Source organism: Tympanuchus pallidicinctus, unplaced genomic scaffold (genome assembly GCF_026119805.1).
Source record: "Tympanuchus pallidicinctus isolate F22 unplaced genomic scaffold, pur_lepc_1.0 scaffold8, whole genome shotgun sequence".
Lineage (NCBI taxonomy): Eukaryota > Metazoa > Chordata > Aves > Galliformes > Phasianidae > Tympanuchus > Tympanuchus pallidicinctus.
In genome coordinates, this window is record NW_026294802.1 from 4,187,583 (window position 1) to 4,207,997 (window position 20,415).

Here is a 20,415-nt window from a genome sequence, read left to right on the forward strand (position 1 = left end):
AAACATGCAGCCAAGCACCTAGGAGCCTGGCTGTGCTCTGCTAATTCACCATCTCTATTTGCTTTACCTGCAGCTCGCACCAGGCGACTTCCACAGTGGTATCAGTATCCAGTCCTTTATATACAGTTTTGAAAGAGCCTCTTCCAATCTCGATGTCAAACTTCAGGAAGCGGCCGTCAGGGGAGATGCCCACCGCCTTGGTCTCCAGCTCCTCTATGTCCTCCTGCTGCGCCCTCCGCTCCTCGAACTCCCGGCTGGCAGCCGACGTGCTGCCAGCGGCGCTGGTGGGGGGCAGAGCGGCGGCCTCATCCTCCTCCTCTTTGGGCAGTAGCGGGGCGGCATCCTTGGTGGCAGGGGGCTCCTGGCCAGAGCGCCCTTCCAGTGGGAGCGGGACTGGCGGCGGAGGCTGCCGCAGCAGCGAGGGGGCCTGCGAGGCTCCAACGGCGATGCAAGTGGTGCGGACGCACTCGGGAGGAGAGACCAAGGGAGCGGCGCTGCCTCCCGACACGGGAGCCGAGGGTGCGGCGGGCTGCAGGCTGGGCAGCTCCAAGGCCGTGGCGTTGGAGTCGCAGATCACGCTCCGGCGGAAGAAGCGGTGCTCGGTGGCTGCCGCCCCTCGGCTGTCCTTGTCCATGGTGTGGCGGCGGCGGCGGTACTCCTCGCTACGGCCTCCGCTCCCCGCTCCGCCGCTCGCTCCGCCGGTCCCAGAGGCAGCGTGCTCGGCGGCTCCCAGCTTCTCCCCGACGGAGCTGTCCGAGCTGGAACCGTTCTTAGGGGGCGGCGGCGGGGGAGCCAGGAAACGGGGTGCCGGGGGTCCGCCGTCCGCTGCTCCCCCCGACATCGCTGCCCGGGGAAGCGCTGCTGGGGCGAGGCGGGGCGGGGGGAGGCGAGGGGAGAGGCCGCTCACTGCGCGGGGAGCGCTCCCGGCCGCGGCCGCAGCTGCGAGACGGGAGGGTCCCAAGGGCTCCCGGCGGCGGAGCTGGGAGGCGGCTGCTGGGGAGGCTGGGCCAGCGGGGCGGCTCCCCGCTCAGCGTCTGCATCCATCCTGCAGCGGGGCAACGGGCAGCGGGGCCGACATGGAGCTCTGCGAGAGAGCCGGGGCGCGGGGCCGGGCGGGGGGAAAGGAGGGAAGGGCGGGCGAGAGAAGGCCGGGGCAGGCCCGGGAACCCCCGGAGCGAAGGCCCGCGGAGAGGGGAAAGGGCGGCGAAGCGGGGGCAGGCCGCGGAGGCGGTAGCCGCCGAGCTCAGTCGCTCGCAGCGGGCGGGCCCGGAGCCTTCAACCCGCCGCGAGGGCAGGGAAAGGGGCCGCGGGGCTCAGCCCCGCCTCGCAGGGGCGCCCATGGCGGCAGCGGCCTCCCCCTCCCGCCAGGCAGCCACCGCCCGCGCGAGGCCGGGCCGCGTTCTCTCAGCAGTAGAAGCGGCCGCCGCCGCCTCGCGGGAAGCCGGAAACCCTCCTCCTCCTCCTCCTCCTCCTGCTGCTGCTGCCGCTGCCTCCGCCGCTGCTGCCGCCCCCCGCCGCCTCGCCTCTCCTCACCGGGGGCCGCTCGCCGCCTCACACAGGGGAGCGGGAGCGGAGGCCGCGCGAGTCCGAGTGGCGCCCCGCGCCGCGGCGGGGAGGAGGGAGCGGAGGCGCTGCGGCCACCTCGGGGCCGTCTCTGCGCTAAATGGCGACGGACGCCCGAAACCGACACACAGCAGGGAGGGGGAGGGGAGCCGCCGGGCACGCCTCCTTCCGCGCACGCGCGCCCGCCCTCGAGCCCTTCCCTGGCCGTCGTTTACTCGGGGAGCCGCGGCTCCCGTCGTGCCCCGCGCCGCGCGCGGAGCCTCATGGGAGTTGTAGTTCTCGAGGGACGAGCGGCCTCTGCCGTGCGAGGGCCGCCTCCCGTCTCGCTCCTTCGCGCGGAGGTGCTTGCGGTGCGCTCCGCTGACCGCCGCTGCCGAGACGCAGTGTGGGAAGTGCAGGCCCCGGCGCTACGGCGCTGCGGTACACAGCCATATTTCGATACGTATTCGTATTTAGATACGAATAAACCTTACCCTAATCTGCGCTCCCGACTGTTTGGAAGAAACAGCGTTGTCAGACTTTGCCCTGACAATGATCGTTACCCTCTCGCCATCTGAGCGATGACTTTGGCAGCGTCGCGGCGTTAAGGGATGTGCGGCAGAGCCCACGTGAGCGCTGAAACAAATCGGGAACTTTTCAGGTTGAAGAGGCGCTGGCACACACCAGTCATCTGGTTATTTATATCGTGTTCCTCTTTCATCGCAACGTACCGAACCCAAGCACTTTCCATCTTACGTGAGCAGTCAGAAGTCACTGGGAATGTACCACAGGAAGCGTGAATTAATTGCTACCCTGCCTTTTAACCAACTGTAATTCAGAATTCATGTCGGTGATATATTCGCAGGAGGCATTCCGGCCCTTCACATGCTTTTTAAAAGTTATTTTAAAACGATTTAGAGGAAGTTGTGCGTTGCGTTGCTGATGCGAGGCCTTACAGACCTCAGCAGCCCCCAACCGCAAGAGACCAAGCCAAGCAGTTCTCATGTGCTTGCACTCCTCATCTACACAATTCGACACTTCATATTAACTGGAATTGTGTTGTCTTCTGTATATCAGCTTCTCTTTGTAACAGCAAACAACATAATGATGCAGTCTTCACAAAAGGAACAAAATGTACTTTGCTGTACAACTCTCCAGCAAAGACTTCTGCACTGCTTAATCCTTCTCGGTCCTACCTTTATGGCAAAAGTTGATTTGAGTTAGTTAACATATTCTTTTTGGTCCGCTTGAAATGCACTGACACAACTGAGTAATTACTTTTCAAAGCAATGCTGAGTTAAATGGCATAATTTGATTAGCAGTGAAGACTGACCTGATTAAAATTGATAAACTTATAACTCAATCTGTTCCATCCTTACTGCACCACCAGTGCCACAAGTTGACCATCAACTTTTTTAACACCAAGAAGGATTCGAGTTCACTAACCTCTTGACTACAGGTATTTGTGCATCTCTTCGTAATGGAATGAAGATTCATTTGCAGCATCAGCAGGCACATCCATGAAAACTGAATGCTATTAAGAGAAGTAGGGCACTGTAGAAGAGCTCAGCAAGGACTTTTAGCCAAGGCCCTGTTACCCAGCGTGGCCTGTGCCACCCTATCTTCACTGCTGCTCTTACCTCCTGGAGCTACATTCAAGCAAAAGTCTGCTTTCCTCCATTGCCTGCTGTGTTTTTACAAGCTCTTTAGGTGGGATAAGCAACAAACTCGGGAGTAGACAGCAGACCTTGCTCCAGCCTGATGTTTGTTGCAACTTAATGAGCACGTACCTAAAATAACACAGTGACAAATCACTCCTTGTGGTGTAAGCCTACAGCCTTCTTGGTGAATTCCACTTGCAGCATCAGACATCATCAGCCGCAGGCTTGCACCCAGCCCTCTACCTACCAAATGATCCGCTGCAAAAGTGCTGAGGCTGCAACTGGGAACCACCTCCCACTGGTCTACATGTGTTATTCCAATGCATCATTGCGTGTAGACTCTCTTGCACAAGTTTGTTTCACCAACTATCCTTAAACATATTGTCCCTTACTTAACTAAGCAAAATCTTTATAGAAGAAACCTGAAGCCCCGCAGTGCAGAGCCACAGAGAGCCTGAGGCGGTCTCCTACTAGAAAACTGTGGTAATTATGTAGAGAAGCACCTCCCAGGTGTCTGATCCAGCACATTCCTTGGTGCTCCTGAAACTCAGCCTTGCGTAAGTCTTGAGTACGAGGGCCCTAATGCCCAGTTCTTCTCACTGGCACCTCTACTGGGAAGAGATGGGTATAGCAGTCATCTCTGAGAAAGAAAGAATTGAAAAGGCTGAGCAGCTGACCAGGAGATGGGAATGATGGATTTTGCCTTCTGTGGCTCACAGAAAATAAAATAAAATAAAATAAAATAAAATAAAATAAAATAAAATAAAATAAAATAAAATAAAATAAAATAAAATAAAATAAAATAAAATAAAATAAAATAAAATAAGATAAAATAAAATAAAATAAAATAAAATAATCTTGGCAGTTACATTTTATGTGGGTGTTGTTTTCATTTTGTCAATCCAAAAAAAGACATATGTAATAAAGAGTGTGGGATTGCTTGCTCTTCAATTTCATTTCTTCCTTTCTTTTTTTTTTTTAAAGTCCATTAAATGTGCTTTGTCTCGATGGAAAATCTCAGAATTTCAGCAAGATTTAAAAAGCATTAAATTCTATACATGTTCTAAGTTTAGACACAAGTAATTAAAATAGTTTAAATGCCAGTTTAAATCCACAGCCATTTGAAGAAATGTCTTTTTCTCATGTTGCTGTAAGAAAAAAATCCATCAAAATAAGGATTCTGACTGCACTTGGAAAATTACAGGCAATGAGACTTAAATGATCTTCTGATTAAATCCATGGGGCTGACACTTGACACAGTAAAAATATCCTCCTTCTGTCAAACCTCTTTCAGTTATAGTCATCATGCTTGGAACTGTAACAGTTTAAAACATTACTGTGAATGAAGTATTATTTTGAAGTTGACTGAATCAGAAACTCTTTTTTCTCATTTGCTTTCCATGGTGAAATTTCATTCACCGTTGGCATGCCTCACCTGCCCATGTGACAAAGCATTAATGTGAAACAGCTATTCTCTATTTTCTCTTATGCAATACATTATGCAATACAGAAAGCTATGCCATATTTTTGATGCATGTGATTTTATTCCAGAACCAAAGTGCTTTTCAAAGAAAACTCATCATGTCAGTTTTATTGCACATTACAATGTTGCAGCAACGGTGCCATATAACAATTGTGACAAGCCAAATGTTTCTACTGCAGTTTCTTCTTTTTCCCTGATCTTTCTAGAACCCAGGCTTCTGCCACAGCATTCACTAATGCTGCTTCTTGCTGGAAGTTGGTAAAACAAGGTGTTTCAGGATTCTGCATTTGAGAAATTAGGTTATTAACTTTCCAGACAACAAGTTTTTGTTGGTCTGGTTTGTTCTGCTTCCCCCCAGAAAAGTCAATTTTAATTGGAACATTGTTCAGAAAGCTTACATTTATTTTAGTCTTTTATCTTTAATGAGATTTTGTACTACCAGGTAGCTCTAGAAGTCAGGTCACTGATGATGAAATCATTCATTGTGAGCTTTGGAAACCACTCTTGGGCATTTAAAGACTCAGACTCTGTAATAGGCGATGGTGTTGGATGGTGAACATGGGTACTCTCTGAACATGGGCACTCTCTCCACGAGCAGAGGAGATGAGAACTGGATAAAGAGCGAGAACTGCCAGTCTCACAGGGCTCAGAAATACACGTCCTTCCTGAGCTCTTCTGGCCTGCAACAACACTGCCATAAGCCCAGCATGTTTCATGCACTTACTTATCAGATTGAAACTTGCATTTCCCTCTCAACCCCTCATTCTAGTTACTAGAATACAAAGCATAACTCCTTTTATTTCCCTTCTTTCACCATTCTCTTGATCTACACTGACAAATATAATCTAGCCTCCTGAAAGTAAACCAGTCAGAAGGATAATTTACTCATTTGTTATCTGTGTTTTTTAATGACCAAAGTACAAATTTCAGTTACGTTAGTAACCATTTTTAGTCTGGAGCTGGTTTTAGCTTGCACTGAATGCTCCATGTTGCCCGTACCTTATCAACTATTGCATTTTTTATTAGCATATCTATTTGTCTATGTACATCCTCTAAACATAATCCCTTCAGATAAAGTCAACCAACAGGAACATGATAAAAGGACATTAAAAAAAAACCTCAAACACTGAATTTTACCAGATGTGAGCCGATTTATTATTCATGCACTATTTCAGACCTTATCAAGCCATCATGGCAGTTGCTGTGGCCAAACTCAATGTCACCCAAACTGGGGGCAGCCAAAAATAACTGCTCACTTCATTCATTATGTCATCTTCGCTTCTATTCTTGCAAATTTTCTTTACATAAAAGGTTTGTGGAATAGCCTAACAGTGAGTAAGTGTTGTGGAAGCATGGGTGTTTGCTGAAATCAGCACCATGTCCTCCTTTTCTCTCTCTGTAGTGATGGCTCAAGATGCCTCATTTATCAGTTTCTCTCTGATGCTTCAGGGAATTCTATGCTTCACAGCAGTGTCATAACACATCTAAGAGAGCAGAAAAGCAGAGGTACTGTTTTAATGAAGAGGAGCTGTTTGATGAAGGTGAGCAGAGGAAGGTGTGAAAAAAGTGATGATTCTGTGTTTGTGGCTGAGCCTGCCTTTGATGCTGTGGAGCAGGCAGACTGCCTTACACGCTACTCAACAGCCACAAGCTGATGAAAATCAATCTCTCTACTCTCTACATCATAGTACAGAAACAAAATCCACTTGCTTCATCCAAATCAGGAGCAGGCTCATAGTCCAGAATAAAGAACTTCCTCATGCCCTTTAAAAGTGCAATCTGGGCCAAATGCAAAGCATAAGCCTGTTTCTGCCCTGTTCATCCCAGTAGCTCCAGTCCTGGAAGGTGCTCAGTATTTCTGAATGATGTCAAGCATTCCTGAGGGACAATGACTGTTCACCTGGGCCACTGATGGCAGTGAACAAGGCACGGTCAGTGCTTCACAGCTGGGCTCAGTACTCTGCAGAATTGAGCCCTGTATAAGGCAGAAGTCCTACAGAAAAAAATGTTATCATTTGACTGAGGATATCAATATACACCCTGAGTAACCTCAGATTGCCTCTTGCAGAACACGTGTGTGTTGTGCACGGTGCAGAGCTGTACACTTGGTCGGCTCTTGCAGCTTACAGGGATCAGGATCGAAGGCACAGAGCTGAAATGTAATGCTGGCAACCCAGAGCTGGTGCATGGCCTATAGGTGCGGTTTGTCAGTAGCAAGGGTGGTTATTGGTGACACACCACACTGGTATTAAATATGCCTTACAACAAAACTCCTTACCTGGCTTAACTCTGCTACACGTGCAAAGTTTTCACGCTCATGTAGTTTCAGTGGTGTAATTACATTCTCATGAAAAAATATCCCGTGTAAACAAGCTCTTGGGGACCACTGCCAGATGACATGGGTCACAGCAGCTCTCATGTTGCTCAAATCTGTGCCCAAGGCTGAGCAGAGAATGAGACAGCATTGAGTCTTTTGCTGCAGTCGATCTTGATGAAGTACTCCAGGAAATCTACTCAGTGTTTATCAGAGATCCCATGAGACTGATGGATGCCTTAAAGCTGCAGGTGAGAATCCTGCTGGAGAGAGTATGTGGGTGGATTCGAAAACTGCTATAACAGTTCGATTCGAAAAGTTCTCAATCTCTTTTGTCCCCACACAACTACCTAAATGCAGGCAGCCCCAGTGGGTTGACACAAATTGCTGACAGGTAATTCCAACACAAAATATCCACCTCTCCAAACTAATGGTGTGCACCAGAACTCAACAAGTAGCCTCGAATGTAGCAGAACTGAAGTCCGTATTTTGACCATCTGTGAGATGCGACACATTTTTAGAAATGTTTCACATCCATATATATGATATCTATATTCCAATGCCTTTCTCGCAGCTGTTTCAGTCTAAAAACCTCAGCCTTTATTTTTATTTCATTTTTTTCCCCTGTAAACAACTCCTCCTCTCACACATCCCTCCACAAGCTATTAACTGTCATCAATAGTTGAAAAGGTTTTGCCTTGTGGGAATACAAACAACATCACACCAAAAACCAGACTGTGAAAGACAGCAGGAGTGAGGCTTCAAGCTCAAAGAGAGGAGATTTAGGTTGGATATCAGGAAAAAACCTTTTACAGTGAGAGTAGTAAGGCATTGGAACAGGTTGCCCAGAGATGTGGTTGATGCCCTGTCCACGGAGACTTTCAAAGCGAGGTTGGATCAGACCCCAGGCAACCTGATCTAGCTGTGGTGTCCCTGCTCCTTGCAGGGGAGCTGGACTAGATGAGCTTTGAAGGTCCCTTCCAACTCTAAGGGTTTTGTCATGTATTTCTGCACTTTCTCAACCGCTGTAGGTTGACAGGACAAAGCTTCAGATATCTGTAAATCTCCACAGCTCACAACTGTCAGCCACACTAAGACCGAGCATGCAGATTGCCCCAAGAAATGTCTGTATAAAGAGCAAATTATTAAAGCTTTCTGATGAGTCAGGCTCATTTCCTCTGGTTGGTGCCACCCTGTTTGGGATACAGGGCTTAGCTCCTCCCTGCGCCTGCAACCTGAACCATGAGCTGTTTATTCCCTGCGCCTTTGCCCAAATCGTTGTCTTCTCCATTGTAGCTGGAGACAGGATGCAAATCTGCAGACACTTCAGATGGGAAACTGTCCTTAGCCCTACCAACAGTCCTGCTGTGCAAACAACAGTAAGTGTCTGAAGGATCAGGTTCCTAGTGATTATGTGATTAAGGGACAGCAATTAAGATTCAAAACAATGCAGGTCATAGAAATGCAAATCATTCTGGTTTTTCCTAAAGTACTAAAAATCTCCAAATCAAACATCAGTACCTAAAATTAGATCTATAATCAAGCAACAGAGATTACACAACATTCATTACAAGGTTTGCAAAAGACCCAGAAGGAAGTATAGATCCATTCATTAGGACTTCTAATATCACAGCAAGTAAATTACTTTTTAAAAACATCTTGCTTTACAGGGAATATGTAATGTCAGGGGACTCAAACAGGCTCTGAGCAGCTTATACTTTTGGCTGCAGCCCAAGATGGCATGAGGCACAAATCACACAAATGTCTCAGTTGGTGTAAATTCTGTGCTCAGCATCTGCAGGAGCTTTCCTCCTCGCTGTAAAAAAAATCCTGGTTAGTGCTTTGTTTCTTTGCCCAAATTCAGATATTCTATATGTTGCCAGACGTATCAGAAAAACAGTGGTTATTTCTTGAATCTGCATTTTTTGTGTCCTCTCACTGTGCCATGTATATAACATATCCCACAAGATCTGTCATGTGTTGCCAGTCAATTCTAAAGTAACACTATCAAGAAAAGGAAGTCAACTACAGTGCTGCAAAGATTTCTTCTCCATGAAGCAATTTTTTACCTCCTTCAAAGGCTTAAAGTTAAAATGTATTTTTACTGTACAATTATTCTTCAGGACTTGAAATGTGGTTATTTGGGCATTATAGCAGCCTATAAATATTTAAAGCATAAAACCCCAGAGAGGGTTAATGTAATACAGGAAAGTAATATTAGAACTACCAGGGTGAATAGTGGAATGGAAAGATGGAAAAGTTTGAATATGTTTGAATGTGGAATAATCTCCCAGTAAGATAGAGCTGATACTGCATTAATTGATGTTACTTCAGTTACAATCCTAAATCAGCACTCAAAATATATGGAGTTAAAACACTGATGAGAGACACATTAGAACATGAAACTGAGTATTAGTGCAAACTGCTGCGCACCAAATCCATCGCTCTGTCTCTAAGAGTAATGAGTTCATCATAGATGGTATATGGCATAGTTACAAATATTCGTTTAAAAAACAAAAAACAAAAAACCCACGTCAATTTACATCTGTCATTTTCACAGCCAGAATACGGACACTTTCTTGGTCATCCACCCCTCCCATTTCAAAACCAAGATATACACCCTTTTAGCACCTGTAAAACTGGTAGCACCTGTACACCATGCCAATATATTAGGCAGTTCGTATCATTTTATCAATGTTGCTGAGGTCTTTGTGCAAGAAGGGGAAGTAACCACCACTATGGTGTGGTTTTTGATCTGCTCGTTACCAGCTCAGCTCACTCAGCTGGCTGGTTCAGAGTTTTTTTTAAATGCAAGCCTACAACAATGTGCTCTAAATGCTGCATAAGCAATTTCAGAACATATATTTAGCTTGGTGTCTGAATTCCTTTTTCTTTCAAGTTTGTTTGGTAAGAGCGAAATATTTTATGCCGTAAAAAGGCTGATCACAGGCAAACTAAACAGCAATACGGGCTGTGCTTTTGCAGTAGACACTCTTAGTCCGGATACGGGAATGCTAGAATCCCAAATATTTTTCATGTGATTCTCTGTAAGCCCTCTCAAAATAAGCCCAATATTATTATATACGGGACATTTCTTTATTAAAACTTCTTTAACTCCTCAGAAATGTACTCTGTGGGTTTTGAGGACATTTTAGTTGCTCAAGATCTGTTGACATCTCATATCCCTAAACAAGTTTCTTCCCTCCAAGGTTGTTCTTCTGTCTCTGGGATTTGGTGAAGACAACACAAAGACCTTCAGAGAGAGGTTCAGTATGCCAGGTGATATGGCAAAAGACAGGAATTTTGGACTTGTTTGCCCAAGACAAAAGAAGGAGAAAGGCAGCTCTCAGACTTCTGGGTCATGTGAATTCAGGAGCAGGGTGAAATATTTAGGCAGGAAGAGGAAAAAAAAAAAAAGAAAAAGGGTAGTGAAATCTTTATAAAAGCTTCGTTACTTTTTTCTGTTTAGAGGACACGTTTTTAATAATATGAACCAACATCACCATTAAAAACAGGCTTAACACTGCATGGTAGGTGAGATGTATACCAGAAAAACAGCAGCTTGCTGAAGGCAGATAGCTGAGCACTAACACAGTGTTAGGAGAAGGTAACATGAAGAGCGTAGCTGAACACAAGTAATCCACATTTTTTTCAGCAGTGTCAGTTTAGTATCTTCCTCTCTAAGAACTCTCCCTTTTTGTTCTTTATGCTTACCAGTGTGAAATTGCCCCACTAACACATTCAACCCAGACCCTCCTCTGTGCTGATCTCACCTTCTCCAGGTTGTTGAGACATGCAGTGCCTCTCACTTAGCCATCAATGGACTGTTTTCGTACCTGAATCCCACATTACACAACAGATACAGTTATTGCTTACCTAATGTTTGTTACAAAACCTGTGACAGCATTTTTTCCTCACTGCCCTACAAGAGGAAATAGCATTTTATTTGAATGTTGCTGCACTGAATGTTGGCACAAGATGTGTTTTAAAAGAGCAGAGAAGAATGCTGTCAGGAGAATGTTTCCAGGCCTACCTTCCCTCCCACATCCAACTGTGTTGAAATAATCAAATGTTATACCACTCGTACTTGGGAAGAAGATGACTAACAGTAGCTAATTACTGCTCAGTCTGTTGCCTTCAGGAGCTATCAGTCTGAATCACACCTGCTGACATGGAGGGGCACAGTGCTCGGTGTGATGCTCTGGAGGCAATTTAGTTTTCAGGGGCTTCCTTGGGAGGCAGTGAATGGGGTGAGGACTCCGTATGTTAAGACACTATCACAGAGTAGCTAACACCAAATATGATGCAGCAGATGGCCTGATCCTCTGCAGGCCAGCCCTGTCCTGCCTGCTGCAGACATTGGACCAGCCTATGTTGTATCGCATGAGAAGGAGACGATGGTTAGCGCTTTCTGCCTGCTCCATCCCTCTGCAGCTCAGGCTCAACCCAGCTCAGTTGTACTGGAGATTAGATCCTGCCTTCCTCCCAGTTTGTTGCTGCAGTAGCAAAGTGTTGGCAAAGGGCCTTCAGTATCATATTTGATCTGTTGACACTTGCAGCAGTGCTGGACTCTAACGCTGTAGGAGTTTCCGCCTGGAGAAATATGGTAGCCCTTCCTGCCTCCTCGCTCCACTCCCTATGGAAAACTTCCCTCTTGTTTTCCCAAATTCTGGGCCAAATAAAATATACCAAAATAACACTGGAGACAGAGAAGGAATCTCTTGCCTCAAACTTGGCCTTGGAGCAAGACATGCAACCAGGACTCGTCTCACGAGTGAAGTCACGTGGGTGGAATCCAGGCAGGGTTTCAGCAGTGGGGACGGCAGGTTCACCCTGGCTGCTAGGCAAACAGTTATCACCCTTGTTTGTGGTGGCCAGAATTACTACTTTTTTCTGGTTTTGTTCTAGGTTGGGTTCATGAGAGTTCACGTATTATACACTTCAGCTGGCTATACTAAAACTTTCTAGGAAAGAAAGGGCCAGGAGGTCCTGAGCTGTGGTGGCACAACTGTCTGTTGGCCAATGTTGCAGTGACAATTCACCGCTGCTCTCAGAAGAGGCAGAAAGTAATATTTTCATCTGAATTAGAGATCCTGTCTCACCCTCAAAGCTTTTCGTTACTTCAGGGATGTTCTCCTGAGTAATTACATAATTCTGCTGCACTTAAATAATGTATTCAACATCTGACATATGAGCCAGAGGCTGGCTTTCTACAGCATTACCTACTCCTCACAAAGCAACCATTATTATTCTGTCTATGCAGAGCTCTTTTCTAGGAAGTCTCTTGTGTGTGGGACAGTGAAGCCCTGCACAGAGATGCTGAAGAGCATCCTTTTGTACCTACAGTTCCTCAGTGTCATTCCAGGCTTGAATCTTCACATCATCTAACTATTAGAGGCTGAGGTTGGGTCCAAAGCTGATGATGTAGTATAGTGTTATTCTTTACTTAGAAGTAAGATAAGAATTATTATCAAGCTTCCGTCATCACTGTCCAACATAGGATACTTTTAGGGCACCATACTATCACACATAGTAGTTCAATTCAAGGTGCAGTTACTTTAAGAGAGCCAAAGGGGAGTTTCTCTACACTGCAGATTCACGGTTGTTTTCTGCCAAGATGTGAGAGATGTGTGTTTAAAAATCATATTAGCAAGTATAAGCCTGTTTAACTTACCCTGTCTTATATGGATTTTCATCCCTGTGTGCAATCAGTGTCAAGACAATATGAGCAGTGATAATGAATGGCCACATACTGTGCACTGTAACTTCAGCTCTTTTTAGGGAGCTTGAATCTCTTCCTGATTTCCATCTGCCTCCTGTTCTAATGAAGGCCATCTGGCTCTTCAGAGCCACCTCTGTGCTGATTAGATGGGATATGTATATTTGAAGTAGCACTGTTCTTCTGAGGAAATTTCCATTTCAGGTATGGACTGGCACAAATGGGGTTGCCAGCTGGTTGTGGACATTTCTTTGATACATGAACTTAAAGGCCATAAGTGTTGATTCTGTAGTCTGGCTGGACATCAGACTTAACCTGAGCTGTTGAATGACACATATTCTCCCATGATATCCCTAACTATTGAAACGATATTGGAATCATACTAGTGCTAAGTATCTAAACAAAGTCCCAAGGATGCCCTTCTGCAATTTATCTCCATCCCTCAGTGAGTGTTCTCATACCAGTTAGTGCAGACAGCAAGATAATTCACACCAGCTGATGTTCTCAGCCTCCATTTTCTCCTCCCTTCTCTTACTTACCTCAAGGGGTAGTGGTCTCCTATTTTTCAGTAGATTTCAATTGCTTGTAAAAATCTATATGCAAAATTTGTGATGTGAGAAAAAAAAGTTCTCCCCAGTGATTAACAACCTCTCAGGGGTAGCATTACTTGGCAGACATCCACGAAAGAACGTCAAGTCACTGGATGAGTTTCCATACTTCACTGTGCTGTGCTCTCATCTTGATATGGAAACACTTAAGTGGTGATCCTGAGCCCCTTACTCATGGCTCTGGCAGTTACAACAGCCACTGTTAGGCCACAATTCGTGATGCACGATCTGTTTATCTACATAGACACCAAGTTGGAAGTTGCATAAATGTCCATGTGATCACTGGTCAAGCAATAAAAAGAATACTGTTTTAAAAAATCAAATATGCAGGGAATTCAATAGTAGCCCACATTTCCTGTTATACAAGTCCACTTTCCCTCACCTAACTTCCTCCTGTGTGAACACCATACTTCCTCAGCTAATTCCTGACAAACAATTTTGTCTTTCCTATCCTATGCCCCACATTCTTTAGATTTTTCATGTAGGTCATAGAATCATTAAGGTTGGAAAAGACATCTAAGATCATCTAGTCCAACCTTCATTGCGTGAGCACAATGCCCACTACTCATGCCCCTCAGTGCCCCATCTGCCCTTGATGTTACAGCTGAGATTTGTTACTTTTTCTTCTTTTTATCACTCTTGCCCTCAGTTCCTCCTGGTTCCCCCAGTTCCTCCTGGTTCCCCGTCCTTGCCTGCCTTTCTGTCCCTTTAGTCCACATCACGCATCACCACTTCCTGCCCTTTTCTGTGAGTCTGCAAAGCCTCCATCAGTAGAGACCTTTAAGAACAGGCCTGAGCACAATTACCAGAAATAGCATAAGTACCATGCATTCTGCCTTTCAGGAGGAAACCAATTAAAGGCCTTAACTGCAGCCTCTTCCAGACCTGTATCACCCTGATTCTATTATCCTTTGCATTAGTGGGAGAGCAATAATGGAACCGTGCTTCTTGGCATAAGATTGTTATCTCGGGCTCCTGGGTCTGAAGCTGGAGCTCTCTTTTGGACTGAACATAAGCATCAGCGCTCATGCTTTCTCTCCTGGCTTCCATTGGTGTCTTCAACTTCTGACCTTCTCTTCATCTTCAGTTATCAAATTACTTTCATTTTCAATCATTCTACATTTTCAAGCACAACCTGGTACTTCTCCTTGGAACTTCCCCGTTAGTCATCAGCAATATTTTAGATCTTTTGTGATAAACATTGCTTGTGTGCACTAAATCATGCAACAGTTGTAGACATCAATTGGACTGTGGATTGTGTAATTGAGAATAGGTTCATCCTTTTTGCTGTGTTGCATGGTTTTCTTCTCTCTTTTACACCATTCATGAGATACTTGTCATTTCTGGTAATTCTACACATCCTACTATCTTGATTGAAAACAGTCTTCCCATCAGTAGCCAAACTTGGCTGTCAGATGCATAAGTAGGATACACCAGTCAAGGAATACAGCCCTTCCAAAAATATTACTTTTCTCTTGCATTAAATCCCTTGGCAAACAAGTTTACCTATTTGCCTATTTTACTGCATGTTAAAAGATTTCAGAATGAATAGCACATTATACCCATCCAGCCACAAATTGCTGTTATCTCTCCTGAACAATTCTCTTATTATACATCCTTTGAAAACCTGATACGCTCGCATAACCTCGGAGCCCAAAGAATAAAGCCCTCCATTAACTTCTTTATACTTTGGATCGGCCCGCAAAAACAGCTAACTGTTCCAGGATCCTTCGCAACAGGACTGCTCATTATCAGCCCTCAGCTATTGTGCTAACAGTTCCACACGGAGTACAAAAAGAAGCAAAAGGGTTTGCCTGTGGCTTTCTATTATTTTAAGCACTCTGGACTGAACTTACATCAATATTGTTACTGGTGTACTTCAAATAATAGCCAAAAGAATAGATGACTGGAAAAAGGTGAGGTGATTTGGGGAGGAGGAGGAAATGCCGATGCTGCTGGAAAAACAATTTTTTTTTTTTGTAATTTAAAAAACACTGTTTCACTGAGACAGACTTCATGATGAGCACTGCTGAGCCCCATGGAATTAGTCCTAATTTGTACTACAACTGAGAAATGAGTAAACAGGTACAAAAAGTTGAAGTATATAAAAATTTCAAAGAAAACCAATCTCTGAAATCAGGCAAAGTTTTCAGAACCCTGGTACAGACAGTCCAAGGCCCAAGAGATACTCGAGCTTGTGCAACCCTCTATAGTAAAGGCTTGAAGTTCTCTGGACAGGGAACTCACAAAAAGCATCTTCAAAACTCAAAGTCTGCATGCTGTATGGCTTCCTTAGAGAATTAGGTTTGCCATCACGCTGTTAAAACAGTGATTATTCACCTATAGAGCACAACTACTACTGGGTCATAGTAATTCAATTCTTTTTGCCTATTCCATTAAGGTTCTTCTGGCAAAATACAATTTACTTTTTTAGCTGTGCTCTATTTTACTTCCTTACATTCTTTTCCTGGAGCTTTTTTCCAGCTCTTCTTATTAGCCACTTGATCTCCTGTTGTGCTGGAAGACAGGAGCACCTCAATCTGTCAGATGCAGGGGTAAAAATCAAAAAACAAAGTAGAAAGCAAACCAAAATCCTATGATATGGATGGGATTTCCCTTTTTCTCCTCATCACTTCCAAACTGAAGCTAATTGGTGTCACACCCTGCCCCATATGAGATGTAGCACACAGCCAGATGCCCACATCGCCAGGCCCCAGTGCTGCTGGTAGCAGCATACCTGAAGTCCCTTTCATTGCTGCTTTAGGACAAGTGAAGGGCAAAAAGGCATCTTCCCTTTTGGGGTGGGGGCTGTCAGAAGGGCACACCACCACTCTCTCCCAGGGGGCTGCTTGTTGGTCCGTTGAGAAGCTGGTGGAGCAGCTGGTCCAGCTCTGTAATGAAACATGCACAGATGCTGAGAATTTGCCCGAGGGTACAGGTCACACATGAGAGATGCAAATAAGGAATGGATGCAGCTTCAGTCAGAGATGGACAGAGACCTGTCCCAGCACAAAGGCAGTTCTTTTCCCTATGATATCCAGCACCTTTGCTGGGGATAAAAGACAGTAGGGATTTTTTCTATTTGATGGGTTGGATTGCTTTGGTTTGGAGTTGTTTTGCTTCGGTTTATTATGGGGAAAAAGGCTAAAATGAGATGCTTTCAGGCAAGCACTTATGGTGTTCATTATTATAAGCTGGTGGGAGACAAGACAGGCCTGTGATGATAAAGAACAGAGACTTTCCTCAATCAGCATCACTCCATTCAAGCTTCTAGTAAAGCCATTCCAATTTCTTCTTACCCTTACTGACTGAGGTGTGTGTGCTGCCATCAGCCTGGGCGGGGAGAGAAAACATTTGGCTGTCATGTCTGAAGTTGGAGAACAGGTACTGAAGGCTCAGAGCCTACATCTGCAGGTGACCAGGATAAAATAGCAGTTTCTAAGGAGGCTGCTCTCATTCACAGCTGATGCTACCTGATAGGAAAAGCTTCTAAAGCAGTTTGCAAGGATAGCGGCACCCAAAACAACAATTATACTCTAAAGAGAGGAGGGGGGGAAAATGCTGAGTAAGGATGAGATTTGATAGTTATAAACAGTGGACTTTGGAAGTCCTATTTCAGGCAAGCAAGATGGTTTACCTTATCATGCAAACTCATCACTCCCCACACAATTTATGTTTGCTGTGGGTTGTATATTGGGTGAGACCATGGTTTTCCTTTGTTTAGTTCACAGTGACCTTGTAGCTCCTACACAATGGGCAGTCACATAATCAGGTGTCACGGCCAACACTTCACAGAACGGGTGAAGTTTGTGAGAAATGCTGTTGTTACCATATTTCTTGGCATCTGCAACCCAGGCTTTTCTATCCAAAACCTACAACAACAAAAATAACAATAAATCACCAACACCCTTCATGCTAGTTAATAGACATATAAAATAATAAAATATTTTCCTCTGGAGGAAATTATTTTTTTTTCTAGCACAGTGATGGATTTCATTAGGAAAAAAAAATGTGCTTATTCCAAAACAACTGTTATCATTCTGGGCCATTTCCGTAGGTTTCTATCTATTATAATCTAATCACAACTATTTTTAGAACATCAGTGAATAATAATGTTAGACAGCTCTGATCTCTGCGAGACAACTTGAAATTCCCAGTTCAGTTTCTGCTAGGGAAGCACATCATAGAAAGCACCATCACAAATCTGCACCATTGTTACACAGGCTGGCAGAGTGATCAAGGACTTGGAAGGGCTGCTATCTGAAGTTGCTTCTGTAGGAAGATATACTGTTAAGGATCAGAGCAGAAGGGCTTTTGTACTGCTGCTGGAGTAAGTGCTTATAGATAAAAGGAGGATGCCTGTGCCTGGGCCATCAACTTGACATGAAATTCACTTAGAAGTAAGCATGGGATGGTGAAGTGAAAAACAAATTGCATGTGTTTTTACTTTGCTTAAGTAGTACCCCAATCACCGTGTAAATGAATGCTGATGGTCAGTCAGGTTACTGGAATGGAGGATGTACAGCATCACTTTGCACAAGAATTTGAACAAGCATGGTAGCAGAATGAAAAGTTTAGAGACTACATTACAGAAATTTTCATTATGTTTAGTGTGTTTTTGTCAAGCCCTCAGAATGCCTGGAGTGCAAACAGGTGGCCACCTGTGACAGGTCCCCATAACAATCACCATAGCGGACTTTTACAAACATGGATGCAGGTACATTGTCTCTCATTCCTTGAGGAGCCCCTTCAGATCCCAGATGAAATATACTGGGTAAGACAAATAGAAAGGGGAAGATTTTTACAGCTTCTGCTGTGGTTAGAGAGGAGATTTTAGCTTTTGAATCTCTTTGACACCTTTTACTTAGGCAATAGAAAATCCTCCTTTTTAGACACACGTTCTTTTGTAATATTGAAAAACAAGTAATATAATGATTTATTCAAAAAAAAAAAAAAGCAAGAGTGAGAGAGAAAGGATAGCTTATCATAAACTTGCATCTTATGTTGTTCAGTTCTCTTAAATTCTCACTTTACCATCATCCAGAGCCCACATATACTCCTACCAAGGAGTGACCAACACATAGGGTATCCTCAATCCAAAGATCACCAAGTACCTAATGAAATTCAGCAGCTGATTACTTACCATAAGCACAAAGAGCATTTTGTTCACCACTGTAATTCAGCAGCCTCCAGGATGGAAAACAGTAAGTATTGTTTGAGGATTCTAAGGTATATAGTTGCAAATAATATTATTAATAAGAAAAAAATAGAATAGTTGGATTGGTTGGAAAAAAAAACTCTCAAATCATCTAGTCCATTTGCCAATCCATCCCCACCATGCCCATCAACCATGTTCCTCAGTGCTATATCCACATGGTTCTTGAACACCACTAGGGATGATGACTCCACCACTTTGCTGGGCACGTTAGGCACAAATGAATCAATTACCCATCATGAATGTTATCAGAATAAGAGAGATTTACATTTTGATAAAGTCCAGAAAGTGATACAGGATTTTAACTGATTCAATTAGTTAAATCCTTGGTTTTAGAGCTGCCACCACAACACAAACCACTCTGCCTACTAAACAATGTCCTGCACACTGGCTCACAGCTTTGGGGCTTTGTTTGTTTGTTTGTTTGCTTGTTTTAAGTAGAAGGGGAACTAAGCCCACATGAATTTTCCTCATAAGAGTGTATGCCTGAAGAAGTGGACATAATAAATGGTAATCCAGATGCAATCCCACCTGTAGGCCACTGCCACACAGTCTATGCTTTCTGCTGAAGGATCAAAGTCGTTTGTAGAAGCCTGTGAAGCAAGGCTGGAACAAGGGGTACACCTTTTCCACCTCTTGGCAAACCCCTGCTTCCCAGCTCAGGCAGGGTGGACATGCTGTCATTTGGAAGTACCAATGCTCTTGCTCACTCCCATGCAGTAAAGGGTTGGGTCTTGCTCCTGTTGCTTCATTTGAATGTGGTTTTGTAGGAGCAGCAAAAAGTGGATACTAGCTGGAGTAGATTCTGTCATCATTTGTACCAGCATTAACTTAAGATAGATTTCTGACATAAATGATCATCTCTAAATATACTGCAGTATAAATGAGAGCAAAATGTGACATTAAAGTACAAAATTTACTGTTGCTGCCTGCAGGACTGTGAGTTCTATTAGAAATATTTCAAAACATTTATCATCCCCAAAGACTAATTAAAGACAAGCAATTCTTTAGCAACAGCTCAGCCTTGCAAATTACTTTCTGATGGGATACACAGAAGAATATCATTCCTGATGCTCTCAGGTTGTTTTTTGTTGGTTTGTTGTTTTTTTTTCCCCTCAATCATTGTTTTCCCTTACCTGCAGCCTGGTTTTCAGTGGCAACAATGAATGACTTACCTCTACATGGGACAAAACAACTCCTTGTAACTTCCAAGATCAAGATCAGCAAAGGAGCTCAGACCTTCAAACAAATGATCGAGGAGCTGGCTGTAGTACCTAGGTCTCAGGTTTGAGCATGAAATATTACAGGCGATCACGCAGCCTTGGCCCCCGTGTTCACACAGGGCTTGGCTGTGCAAGTCAGGCAGCCAGGTCGTTCGGTCACATTACTCATTCACCTAAAGCTCAGCACTTTGCTCAATGCTTTGCTGTTTCAGTTTGGAGTGGTCAGCACTCTGCAGATTTGAACCTGCTCTTCCTCCTACATCAAGGGGTAGTGGGGCAGATTTGGATCTCCCACCAGTTTTAACAGGTATAAGCTACGTGATAACAGGTATTGCTATTTAGCTGGTATCTCACTAAGGGAGTTATGCGTCACTTAGTCAGTAGTGAAAGAGAAATAACAATCTCACATGAGTATGGAACCAGTAAGCAGTACCAGTGAAATATTAGAAAAGTGACTGGAAAGCCAGAACTAGTACACAATCCATGGCTAATGTCATATATTTAAGCACCAGTCATTATGCAAGCTAGTGCTGCACAGTGACCCTGATAAGGAGCTGCTGTAACAGAAGTCCTTACACTAGAAAGGATTAAAACTTCACTTCTCAACGGTAATCAGAAACAGTCCTGTAGAAATAAAAGCGGTTGTACTT

At 44.5% G+C, this 20,415-nt stretch overlaps 2 protein-coding genes across 12 annotated transcripts in view; one reads left to right on the top strand and one right to left on the bottom strand.

The window, feature by feature from the left end:
• Positions 1-1,666, bottom strand: part of WNK1 (WNK lysine deficient protein kinase 1) — a 97,991-nt gene extending 96,325 nt beyond the window's left edge. For 5 of the 11 annotated variants that reach the window (XR_008202630.1, XM_052667537.1, XM_052667530.1 and 2 more), the window contains exon 1: positions 68-1,665. Coding sequence is in view for 10 of the 11 variants with exons in the window: in XM_052667537.1 (XP_052523497.1) it covers positions 68-841 (774 nt within the window). In the remaining variant the exon portion in view is untranslated. Of the gene's footprint in view, positions 1-67 lie in introns of all 11 variants that reach the window. The other 6 variants (XM_052667532.1, XM_052667535.1, XM_052667534.1 and 3 more) reach the window with 2 other exon arrangements.
• Positions 1-20,415, top strand: part of NINJ2 (ninjurin 2) — a 508,566-nt gene that overhangs the window by 434,998 nt on the left and 53,153 nt on the right. The window lies entirely within an intron of this gene.